Genomic DNA, 13,099 nt, shown 5'->3' on the forward strand with positions numbered 1-13,099 from the left:
CCATGCCAAAGCCTGGGAGCATATATTTACTGATTGTGCTGGCCTAATTCCTTTGTCCTACCCCCCAACCCCATACCAAAACTTTTATGTTGCTGTCAAGGGAGGAGCAAAGAAGCGAATGCTATAGTGCAGTGGTCCTCAACCTTTCTAGTGCCGCGACCCCTTGATAAAATTCCCTAAGTTGCGGGGACCCCTAACGGTAAAATTATTTTCATAGCGTGGGTTGTCAGCATCCAAGGCAAGTAATTTGTGCCCCTAACCCATGGACATTTAGCGCTCCCTTCCACTCATACAGTATTAAAACCCCTTATGATACATTTGAGGATGTACCTCTTTCTTTGTCCCCCCACCCCCCCCATCCCTCTCTAGCCGTCTGTCTTTCGCTCCCTTTTTCTTTGTTCCTTCCCCTCTTTTCTCTCCCTTCCATGTAGTCTCCATTTGTATTCCTTCTATTATTTCATGGTGGGGTTAATAGGATTAGTGGCAGTGCTGGTGGGAGTTCAAGGTCATCTGCTGATCTGAGAACTATAGTGGGGACTTTTAATGGCAAATATAATCACAGGTAGTGTTACTCCGCATTCACGGTGTCTCAGACATTGTGGTGTCTCGAAGCAGTGACACCTATGCTGAAATCAGGAGATAGGGTCTCCTCCAGCCTCTCCCACATCAGCTGACTTCTAGTCTCTGCCCCCAGCCATGCCGTGAACTGAATGGGCGACTGCAGGCTCCGGGAACAGCCCGGGAGTTGGTGACCCCCTGGCAAATCATCATTTGACCCCCAAGGGGGTCCCGACCCCCAGGTTGAGAACCACTGCTATAGTGCCTGTTGATTGACAGCTGCGAGTCTGCTGGGGCTACTGTCATCACATCCAAGATGTCTAAACAAGGGGGATATCAATGGTCTGGCAACAGCAAGCAACCCTCATTAAAGAGGAACTTAACTCGACCTCCGGCCTCCAGCCCCTTCCTACCAGCTATGCTGCTTTCTCAAAAAAAAAAAAAATATATACTAAACTTGCCCAGTAAATCTAGCATTGTACTGCAGCCATTTGCTGTCTGGGCGTTACAGATTGTGTCTCGTGCTGCCATCTTGGTCCTCATCAGCCAGCTGTCTCTTCCGGGTTCGGGCAGCCTGAGCCCCAATAAAGTGGCAGCTTTTGTAGCCTCCTGGACTTAGTGATGGGGATATTCTAGGATGCCGTAGGAGCAGGACACACCATCCTGGCCTAGACCACGGCTGCTAGAAAATAACTTAAAGTGGAGTTCCACCCCTCCTCCAGTGTCACATTTGGCACCTTTCAGGGGGGGGCATATACCTGTGTAATACAGGTATTTGCTCCCAATTCCTGGCATAGATCACCACGGTGATTGCGGTGACCTACGTCATGTCCGGCGCCTACACTGTCCTCACCTGCTGTCTTCTGGGAAACACACCGGTCCCAGAAGACAGCAGGGACCAGTGAGGACACGTAGCAAGACATCTTGCATGTGCAGTAGGGAACCGGGAAGTGAGGCCGCAAGGCTTCACTTCCTGATTCCCTCACCAAGAATGGCGGCGGGGGGCAGCCAAGAGCCGAGCGATTGATTGGATTTGGCTGCCGACATCACGGGCACCCTGGACAGTTAAGTGTCCATTATTAAAAGTCAGCAGCTGCAGTATTTGTAGCTGTTGGCTTTTAATATTTTTTTTAGGCGGACCGCCACTTTAAAAAACACAATAAATAGCCCCCCCCCCCCCACGGGTATCATTATTTAGGAGGTGGAGGCGGAGGCAGACACAGTAAGTCAATCTGCAGAGTAAAGTTCCACTTTAAGGCCTCCTAATCCTCTTGATCCTCTTGTACTGAAGTGTTTTGTAACTGCACTATCTCCCTTTACTTCGTATAATGGTGCTCAAAATGTTGCTATATAAAGCTATTAATATAAACATTATGAGCAACTATAATGAAAATTAAAGTAGATAAGTAGAATAGCAATACAGACTTGACTTTCTTAAGTATAGCCTCATCACAGATTACACAATTTCACACTGTAAGGAAAAACTACAGTCCTACTTACTGATGCTGGTGTTGGACTGGTAGGAAGGTGGCTCATCTTACCCCATACCTGCCAAGATAGAATTACAGTTAAAATTACAAACTCTATCCGCTATGAGGAAGCATAGGAGCATCTATAAAACAAACACAAGTGAAATGCGCTCCAGAACAGCATAATAAAAGAGGTGCTGGGAACCTTAAGACTTGCTCAATAGATCTGGTGCAGCGGCTCCCCTCGATGAGCACCCAACAGTGACTCAAACCATAAAAATACAGAAAAGAACGCCAGACCAAAATCATATAACAAAGTTCAAGATTTTAATTGTTGATAAAAAAAAATCATATAAAAACAGCCAATGCATTTCGGGGGCAACACCATTCACCTTATATCAGGGCTCAGCACAGGATAAAACGTGGATGGAATCAGAGAAACCAGTGTCTTCACAGATCTATACTAGGACCACTATGAAATTCCCTCATGAAGAAACAGCTTGAAAGCAGTTGCTGAGAAATGCTGCCCAGCAACTGCTATCAGGTTATTTCTCCATCAGGAGGGTTAATTACTGGTTCTAATGTAGATCTGTGAAGTCACTGGTTTCCTAATGAAGGGGGAGTAATGTTGCCCCAAATCATCTTGGACTTTTTTATCCAATTTTGGTCTAGTGCTCCTTTCTATAGTTTGAATTACAAATGAAATGCATCCCAACTTACACATTGTGTTTTTTTTCCATGTGAATGCTATACACCAATAATGACCTAATATTTTAGCCAGGCAAGGTAAATTAAACTCTCCCTTTTAAGGCTGGGTTCACACTATGTGAATTAGATGTGGTTTTCACTGCATCCAATTTGCATGTTAGGAGATTGTGACTGGCTCTCTAAGGAGCCGGTTCACATATCTCCGCTGCCGCTCCGGTGAAAATTTGCACAGGGGTCCTGTGCTTCTATTGGTTTAGTCTTGACTGTACTAAAACTGGTGCCACTGAGTATGTCCATGGATTAAGCTTTCCCTTTTCACACCAAGCAAAGCATGCTTTCATAGTTTCCAAGCATGGTTGCAATTCCTACGAAAAGAAGGCTTTCTGGTCTTCAGAACAGTGGGAATAGCGGAGACCACAAGATCCTAGTCGGTAAGGCCTTGGGCATAAACTGCCAATCCATGAAAAACAGGATGTCAAGATGCAACAAGGTTAAATGAAACTGTCTGAAATGGCACTGTTACCATCAACCCTAGCACCCTAATGCAAAGGCGGAGAGTCCTAAGCTTTTCTTTGGGAAGCAAATCTCATGTCAGGGCCATGTCCGGGATATTCCAAGTGGTGCAATGGCTTTAGGGTGGACTTCTTGAAATCGAGGACCCAACTGACCATATTGACCTGAGGACCATATTGACCTGAGAAAAGAAGATATCTTGGGACCATACGACCACAATGGCCACCAAACATGCCAATGATTGCAGAAGTGTGAGGGGTAGACCTTCAGTTGGAAGAAGGTTTGTTGCCTGACATGGAGAGTTTGGGGCTCCAGGACTTTCTGTTTCCCCAGAGTTCTGAAAAGAAAAAAGTAAACCTTCTTGGTTCCAGATGAAGATGACTTATGCTGCAAAAGCTTCTGCCACTTCTTTAGAGTTAAAAGAGTGCACTTTCCTCCAGTGATTTTTTGGATAAACGTATTCAGAGCATTGCAAGTGTTCACCCTTGAAAGGCGAATGTTTCAACTGCTTCTTGCAGGGAAGCTCTGCTAACCACAGCACTCACCTCATGTGCATAGGCCCCAGACAAGAGAGTTTCTAGAAAGAATAGAATCCCCCAACCCATCCACGCAGATGTGCAACACTCCAGGAAAGAGCTCCAAGTGCTCTCTGGCCCACCAATTAGACAAAAGTTTTTTTCACCATGAATTTTGTCCATACCAGCAAAGCCTGACAAACCCCCATAGATGCAATGCTACACTAGCCACACTAGTCATGCAAAAGGGCACCTTAAACAGGGACTCAAAACATTAGTCTGCAAGGACCTTTAACACTGACAGATTGTCCACAAGTACTGCACGGGTCTTATTAAGGTAAGACACTGCAGGGACCACCCACTTTTTGCAATCTGGAGTTAACTGCAAGGGTCCCAGTCCTTGTACAGACCATTTTTAATGTGAGGATGCAATGACTAAGGACTTGGTTGGTTTGGGTGCTTTCCAAGACCCCATCTCTGACACCTCAGGTCCCAAAGGTTCCTGTAGTGACAGTATCAGGATCTTACCACCTCTGAGAAAACTCAGTGTGGATCTTTGTGAATGGGACATACTAGAGGTCTGGGAGTACTTTTCAGAGGATTCGCCCACCTGGGAGGAGTCTGCTTTCTTGCACCCTCCCTTCTTTAGTAGCTTTTTTGGGGACAGAGCCCTAGACCTAAATTACCCAAACTCCCAGAGGCAGGGGACAGCACTATGTACCCCCACAAAAGAGGCACTTACAACACACAAAGCAAAGCCAACTCAATCATCACCTGATGCTGGTCAGGCATACCCTGTAGAGACTTCAGGGACTGGGCCTGCCTCAACATACCACGGCCCTGGACCTGTACAGCACCCCAACAGCAAGCTCACTCAATGCAACCAGATGCCAAGGTGAGAGCCCCCTCCAGGATTCAGAGACAACTTACAGGTCTTACCCATGCTTCTCACCAAGGTCTGGGATATATCCATCTATAAGGAACCATTGGGAAGCCTGCTATTGCTATAGAGAATCAAGACAATGCCAATGCCAAACCACCCGGAAGTGGAGCATAACCCAACAGACCAAAGCTGGCCAAACGGTGTTGTTTTTTGATCAGGCAGTGGGATAAACAAAAAAACAAAGTCTTTTATCAACATGAATGAGATGGATGGAGGAATTCCCAAAGCCAGAACATTGTATTCTTACAGTGGCTCCTGCTGCTGTCAAAGTACACTGATCAGCGCCTGATCAGGAAAAGTTTTCCAACTTGTTCATTCAACAGAAGTCGATCCAACAGTCACCTTTTGTTGAACAGGGCAAGGCACACACTGATTGAAATTTGGCTGGCCCCTGCTGTCTTGTGATGTATGAATAAAGGATAAGTTCAACTCTGGTAACATGTTACGCCCATATTCAGGCTGTAGCATGTTACTAAAGCACCAGCCCGCACCCCGATCCCCCAATATGATAGCAGGCGGGGGATCCTCTCCCCGCAACCACTGTCACAATTTAAAAGCAGTGCAGCTGTGCGTGGCTCTGCTTACAACCACATCATTTAGTCACAGAGTTCTGTGAATGAATGAACTACAAGTACCATTTTCCATTGGGGCAGACAGCTTGTAGTTCTCAATGAACTGCACGGGTGCTGGTGAGCAATCCTGTTGCTCAATGATTCTTCCTGGACTTCAGTAATTGGGCAGACAGCTGTACTGAGAGTTGGCAGGAGCTTGACATTGCAGCAGATCGCAGGTGCAATGCCCTGCAGTGCAGGCTCCTAAGAAAAAAAAATTGATGCACATTTATTACCTGCATAAGTGAACTTATCCTTTAAGAAAGCTTTTTCCTGAAAATAAGTTCTATAGTGATAAAAACCAATTGAGTTCTCACATCTTGCAATCTCTTTATAGTTCTGCTGCTTCCTCACCTCATTCTGCAGGGCTCTGTGATGGCAGAGAAAAATAACCACTAAAGTGTTCTCACAGGGGAGGGTGTGTGTGTAAGACCAGGTCTGTTACATTACAGTGTTCATAATATCGAAAACCATACCAAGTGGATGGAGGAACACCCCTGCGGGACAAATTATTCTGACAGTGGCGCCCACCACTGTCAGAATACACTGATCTGTCTGAATACACTGATCAGTGGCTGCAGCTAATTGGCTGCAACTGTTGATCGGTGGAAAATTATCACACATGTCCCTTTGAAGGAAGATAATTAAACAATTGCATTCTTTCTGAACCAGCCGAGTTTTGATCAGTGTATGACCAGCTTTACTATTTGACTGTACTGTCAGACACCCTGCACAACTCCTGGTAACAGGAAAGTGCGGGTAAGGTTATGAAAATTACAACTGCAAAAAAAGCACATAGAATATTTCTATTTAAAAAAATGTAAATAAAGTGCAACAACATACGCTGCTGAAGTCTGGTGCATGAGGGCTGGATGGGCTCACAGGAACAGAGTCTCCAGCAGCCGAAGGCATATACATAATAGGTCCAGTTTGTGTAGGGCTTGACACAGCTGAAGGAGATTGTAAGTCATCACATAGAAGAGACTCTATAACAAGAACAGTATAATACTATTAAGCAAGTAGGTAAGAGATTTGAAACAGAGGTAGCATCTGCAGCAATGTGTGCCTGGGACAAATTGTCACCTCCCGAGCTTACAATGTGCAATGAAGGTAATATGTGATAAACTATAAGCATGCCAATGACCCTCCCAAATGACCCCTGTTTGGAAAGTAGACAGTCCAAGGTAGTAAGTGGCATGGTAAATTTTTTGAACTTGCAATTTTTTGTCAAAATTTAGGAGAAAATTAAGAAATTAAATCATTTTCTTTTCTACATTTGTTTTTTTTTAACATACTGTCGCCAGAGCAGTACCGCATCACCATGTTACTGGTGTGGAAGTGATCAGGGACACTGACTGGTGACAATATGTTTAATAATATTTTAAAAATGTTAACATTATTCTTTTTTTTTTTTACATGCTGTGACCAGAGCAGTACAGTATTATAGTAGCACTGTACTACTCTGGGAAAGTGATCATGATTTTTTTTTACATACTATAATTGCTTATATCAGTGGTGATCACTGTTATAAGCTATCAGGTTTTGAATGGCATCCATTTATACATTGTATACTATTGTGAAACTGTGATTGGTCACAGCTATTATATGGTACAGATGCACTGTGATTGGCCCTGTGTGTACCATGTGATCACTGTGACCATGCTCAGAGATCAACACAATAGTACACAAAGAATGGTTATGAATGAAGGCTATTTATTGTGTACAACTGTCATGTGATCGGTGTGATTGGTCACAGAGATCACATGGTACCGGCACTGGATTGGTACAGTGATCTGTTAGCAGACAGATTGTGGTGCAGTACAGCCCCTAGGGTCCTTGTGAGGCGCCTGACTGGGAGGCCGTCATATGAAGTCTACCCAGGATGGGAGAGCTCCTGCTCAGTCATCAATCATCTATAGGCCAGGCGGGAGGCAGTTAAAGTGTATCTATAGTCAAAATTATTATAAAAAAAATTTTGGAATAGAGTAGGAGGTTATTAGAACCCCGGTCAGATTTTTTGTCTGCGGGATGTCTCAGAGACACAACAGGAAGTGAGAGGAAGTCCTTTCTTGTCATCAGAACATATTGCATAGTACCTTCTGTTGCACATTTTTGATATTTTTTTTTTTACTATCATAGAAACTTATGATCCCCAGCACAAATATAGTGGGTAAATACCTCCAGCAGGGTCACAGACAGAAATAAAAATCCAATGGGTGAGGTGTGTCAGAATCCAAGATTTCAAATTTTGAGAAATAATTTATTACCAATTTTGCAAACATAGAACACCAAAACATGTTTTAGCGTGTCCCCCTTCTTCATGGGTATACTTGTAATCATTGAATTATGAGCCATTCGATGTGTTTTAAGGGTCTTGTCTGGTATGTAGCTATAGCTCAATAGCTAGGCTGTGTTCCAAATGTTTTGGTTGTTTTAAGTATACAAAATTATAAAATAAAATCAATTTCCCTCACAGTTCTAAATCTCAGACTATTCATTATGGCACTCCTCATTCATCAATACAAGTGTCACACACTTTCATGTTGAGCTACCATAGGAAATCCTCCTTATAATACTCATAATCCACAAAAATATGGGTCTGAAACCATCCATCTGAAAAGCTCAATGCTAACTCTCTCTTACAGCAATAGAATCCTCACAGGGGTTCTAGCACTTGCACACTATACATTTTTGTTTTTTAATTTAGATATACTTTAAAGGTTTGTTAATTTTTTTCAGTACAGTGTACAAGTTACGCACTGAAGTGTGATAAAATAACCTACGTTCAACATGTGCAAAGGCACAAAATGGCCCACGTGGACAGCTGCCAGACTGTTGCATATCGTTGCACTTTGTAGATTTGTAAATCTATGCAAGAGGGGAAAAGGAACGTTAGAACTGATGACACACTATAGCCCCATATGGTGGTGAGAAACAGAACGAAAGTTGGATAAAAGGGACAAGAGAGGGGAACTTTTACCTCGGGGTGGAATTGCTGCTCTGTTCTTGTGTGACAGTATTGGCATGAATCTCCACTTTCACACTTACTAGGGTCACCCCACTCATCAGCATGCTTCACATTTGGACACGGGGAAGATCTATGGAACAAAAGAATGTGAAATCCAGGTAAACCATAAAATAAATGGCATTTGCCAACAGAAAGGATTATGTTTATAAGTCTAGATCATCCACAATGCAACCTAAGCAGTAGCCTATAGCCAAGTTGATCTCCAGGTGACTAAGCTACAACCTCCATACTCATGAAGTAAACCAGGGGGAGGTGCAGTTGATCAAAGATGTGCACCTGTCTGTCACTCACAATGCCAGCAGGGGACCCCAGAAGAGACAGACTGGCACTGCTCTATGAAAAACCATTGGACTGAGCGGGTAAGTATAACATGTTTGTTATTTGAAAATAATAAATAACCTTTCCAATCACTTTAAAGTAAACCTGTAACAAACTGAGGAAATTCAATTGAGCATATAATGAAAAAAATGTACCGTATTTATCGGCGTATACCGCGCACTTTTTTGCCCTGAAAATCAGGGCAAAATCGTGGGTGCGCGGTATACGCCGATACCCGCTTTCCCGCGCCGAGTTTGAATACTGCGCCGACATATACCGAGCGCAGTACACTCGGGTATAGTCGGGCAGTCTCGGCTCCTTCCGCACTCACGTCCTGGACGTATAGGACGTCAGCGCGAGAGTTGCCGAGCCTGCCCGACAATACACGAGTGTACTGCGCTCTGTATATGTCGGCGCAGTATTCAAACTCAGCGCGGGAAACGAGCGGGGAGGACGCGAGGACGCCGCAGAAGGACGCCGGACCCGACGAAGAGGACACCCGAAGACACAGAAGGACGCCGGACCCGACGAAGAGGACACCCGAAGCCGCAGACGGACGCCGGACCCGACGAGGCCGCCGATGGACGCCGCGCAAGACACCCAAACTGTAAGTACAAAAAAAACTTTTTTTCCACAGGATTCGGGGCAACTTTAGGGGTGCGCGGTATACGCGGGAGCGCGTTATACCGCGATAAATACGGTATGTAGTATAAGCTACCTTCAATAAATACTGGCAGGGGGCATTGTTAGACAGATACAGAAGCTGGCCCGTATGTTCTGTGAGGTAGCCACTCACATTATAGGATCAAAAGAAGGGCTCAGAAGGTGAGTGGAGGCAAAGCAAAACTTAATCAACAGAAAAGTCAAGATTACATTTTAGGGATACAGTGTGTATGGGGAGTGGGGTCAAGTGTTTGGAGTTCACTTTGTGAGTTTGGTTACATTTCAGGAGGATTATGTGTCTGGTTGCATAACAAGTAAAGAATCTGTCATTTGTTTACTAGGTGTATTGGGATGTATATTCAGCACTGTGCAAAAGTTTTAGGCGGGTGTGGAGAAATGCTGTAAATTATATATTTTGTTTGTTTTTATCAATTTACAAAATCAAAAGTGAGAAAAATCCAAATCTTATCAATAATTGTTGTGATTACCCTTTGGCTTCAAACCAGCATCACTTTTTACACTTGCACAAAGTCAGGGATTTTGTATGATTAGAGTCAGGTGTATGAGTAACCAATTATACCAAGCAGAAGCTAATGATCATCAATTTCATATGTAGGTTGAAACACAGTTATTAACTAAAACAGAAAAGGCTTCATAAAATATCTGGGGGTGTGCATATCTAGAAAACAGAAAGAGCTCTATAGGAGGCATAAACTGAGCGAGGAACAGCCAAACTCTGCTACTAAAGTTGTGAAAGGTTGTGAGGTTGTGAAAAGACAATTTTATGTCACAGGTCATGAGCTCAGTAACAAGACACAAGGTAGTTATACTGCATCAGGAAGGTCTCTCCCAGGTAAAGAATACAAATCAGAATGGGGTTTCAAGATGCGCTGTTCAAGCTCTTTGTAAGAAGTACAAATAAACGGGCAACACCGAGGACAGTAGATGTAGGGGGTCGGCCAAGGAATCTTCACACAGCAGATGAAAGACACATCATGCTTACTTCCCTTCGACATCAGAAGATGTCCCGCAGTGGCATCAGCACAGAACTGTCAGAAACCAGAGGGATCCAGGTACACCCATCTACTGTCTGGAGAAGTCCGTCCAGAAGTGGTCTTCCTGAAAGAATTGCAGCCAAAAAGCCATACCTCTGATGTGGAAACAAGGTTAAGGGCCTCAATAATGCACAGAAACATAGGAACTGGGGTGTAGAAAAATGGTAGTGATGATTCAAATTAGAAATATTTGGCTGTAGCAGGAGGCAGTTTGTTCCCGGAAGGGCTGGAGATCAGTACAATAATGAGCGTCTGCAGGCAATAGTGAAGCATGGTGGAGATTCCTTGCAAGTTTGGGGCTGCATTTCTGCAAGTAGAGTTGGAGATTTGGTCAGGATCAATGGTGTTCTCAGTGCTGAGAAACACAGACAGATACTTGTCCATCGTGCCATTAGGGAGGCAAGCGATTGGTCCCAAATTTTCTCTGCAACAGGACAATGACCCCAAACACGTCACTAGGAACTGTCTTCAATGTAAAGAACAATGAGTTCTGGAAAAGATGGTTTGGACCCCACAGAGACCTGTTCTCAACATCGTGGAGTATGTCTGGGATTAAATAGGAGACACAAGGATTTGAGGCGGCCTACTGTACATCCATAGCAGATCTGTGTTTAGTTCTCCAAGATGTTTGAAACAACTTACCTGCTTACCTACCATGTGCAAGTGTACCTAGAAAATTGATTCTGGGTTTAAGGCAAAGAGTGGTCACACCAAATGTTGATTTTATTTGGATTTCTCTCCTGTTCATTTACTTTCCTTTTTTTTTTTTAATAAGACATACAAAGTTTTAAATCATAAATTCCATTCTGATTGGCACTTATTTTATCCTAATATCATACCTGTACTTATTTTGGCGTGGACTTCTCCTCCTATCTTTGCTATTGTGGTAATAAGGACATGCATAACCCTGGCGACAAAGTCGTGGAGGCTTTTTGCACTGATCTGTCTTGTAGTGTCCTAGAACATATGTGGTATCTGCAAATAAACAAATAAAAATGAAAGATCAACTTCAATGGCTCCACTCACACGGCTGGTAATATTTGCACAATGTCTAGTTATGGACACTGCCAGTAGAAGGGTAGAGACTTTTGGTTATGCTTGCCCCATACAGCTTAAATATTTTCTAAACCCAAGAACAAAAATGTAATATCTTGCAGCTTACCAATCCTCAGACATGGTGGCTGCATTAGCTTTATTCTTTCAGGTTATGTACATTTTCTATAAGTACAGAGAAATGTCTGTTGATCCTGATATAAATGCAGCATCTTTTTAACGTCCTGGGTGCATCTCCTCCTCCCTAGGTCTCAGAGAGGGGGAGGTGTTTGTAGTCCAATCTGGAGATCAGCCCAGGGTGACAACGCTGCTCCTCCACAGATGGTGCAGCAAGTGAGTGTTGTCACCTTAGGACAGAAAATGTGTTACTGGCAGGACCACCAAGGTTGAAAACAAAGCCTGAAAATGTAGAACGCACCTAATGTAAGGTCGGGTAACTGGCAATGTTACATTATTTTTGTGTGTGGGGGGGGTTTAGCTACACATAGACAAAAGCTGGAATCAACGTTTTGGGATATTTTGTATCAGGGTGCAAAATCGCTCTGACTGTTTTTTATGGTTCCAGGTAAATGTGTGTGGGAGCTGTCATCGCTGATTTGCTTCTAAAGTCCAAATCCAGCTAAATAAACATAAGCAAAAAAACATGTTATAAAAATTGCAGCTTTCACTGCAATACTACCCTTCATCCAGTTGCTGTACCAGAGAACACCCACTGTGTCCAATAGCTGCCTTCCTGCATCCAGGCTGAATGATACCCAGCCTGACTCAAGACAGAAATCAGGGTACAGGCAGTCATGGCTCCACCCCCTTTGGCTCTAAAACTACAGAAGGTGTGGCCCTCAGACAGTGCTGACCACATACTTGTCACTGCTGTGGGACATGTCTACTCCACTCACAGAATGTAACTGGATCATGAATTGAAAAGGTCTGAGGTCACACAAAAGACAGTTAAAGCATGATTTTCAGAAGATTTTAAGAAGAGGGGTATGTAAAAAAAAATCCAGGGAGCAGGAATGACAAGGCTTATATATATATTTTTTTTGTATAATTGGAGTTGGGCTTCATATTTGTCAGCTTTGGGGCTGTCATCTCCACACCCCTTCACTACTTATTTAAGGAGAATTGGGGGGGGGGGGGGGGAATTTACTCACCGATGTGGATGTAGCATCCGTGAGCCCAACAACAGAGTGATCACATGACCACTAATTGCTCAGTTCTCTGTTTCCACTGAGAAGAGAGTGGTGACTGTCAGTCAATAGCTCTCTGCTCTGACCCTCCAGCGCTCACTGGGCAGGAGTATGCTCCTGATCAGGAATCTGGGTGGATCCCGACATTACAGAGACTGGAACGGGTTTGTGATGTTGGATCACAGGAGAGCACAAGTAAGTGCATTTCTGTGACCCACATGAGAAGTATGGCCAAAAGACCTTTGGTCGTGCTCATGCTTTTCTTTTAAATCTGTGCTTCAGAATAGTAGTGCCCGCCAGCTTTCCCAACCCAGGCTTGTTTTAAGATAGTGACTTACCATGTAATGAAGAAAAGATCAGCCGCAAAGCTTGCGTCTCTATTCTGACAGGCTCTGTTTACAGTGATTCTAATGCCCTGTACACACGATAGGTTAGTCTGATGAAAACGGTCTGATGGATTTTTTCATCAGTTATCTGA

At 43.8% G+C, this 13,099-nt stretch overlaps 1 protein-coding gene across 3 annotated transcripts in view; it reads right to left on the reverse strand.

Annotated features, from left to right (window-relative positions):
* The window catches only part of UNK (unk zinc finger), a 102,214-nt gene that overhangs the window by 37,131 nt on the left and 51,984 nt on the right, over positions 1-13,099 (reverse strand). For 2 of the 3 annotated variants that reach the window (XM_040330520.1, XM_040330521.1), the window contains exons 5-9: positions 11,221-11,356; positions 8,298-8,415; positions 8,101-8,185; positions 6,161-6,303; positions 2,059-2,106 (exon numbers count right to left, since the gene is read on the reverse strand). In XM_040330520.1, coding sequence (XP_040186454.1) covers positions 2,059-2,106; positions 6,161-6,303; positions 8,101-8,185; positions 8,298-8,415; positions 11,221-11,356 — 530 coding nt within the window. The remainder of the gene's footprint in view (positions 1-2,058; positions 2,107-6,160; positions 6,304-8,100; positions 8,186-8,297; positions 8,416-11,220; positions 11,357-13,099) is intronic. The other variant, XM_040330522.1, reaches the window with a different exon arrangement.

This window comes from Rana temporaria, chromosome 12 (assembly GCF_905171775.1).
Source record: "Rana temporaria chromosome 12, aRanTem1.1, whole genome shotgun sequence".
Lineage (NCBI taxonomy): Eukaryota > Metazoa > Chordata > Amphibia > Anura > Ranidae > Rana > Rana temporaria.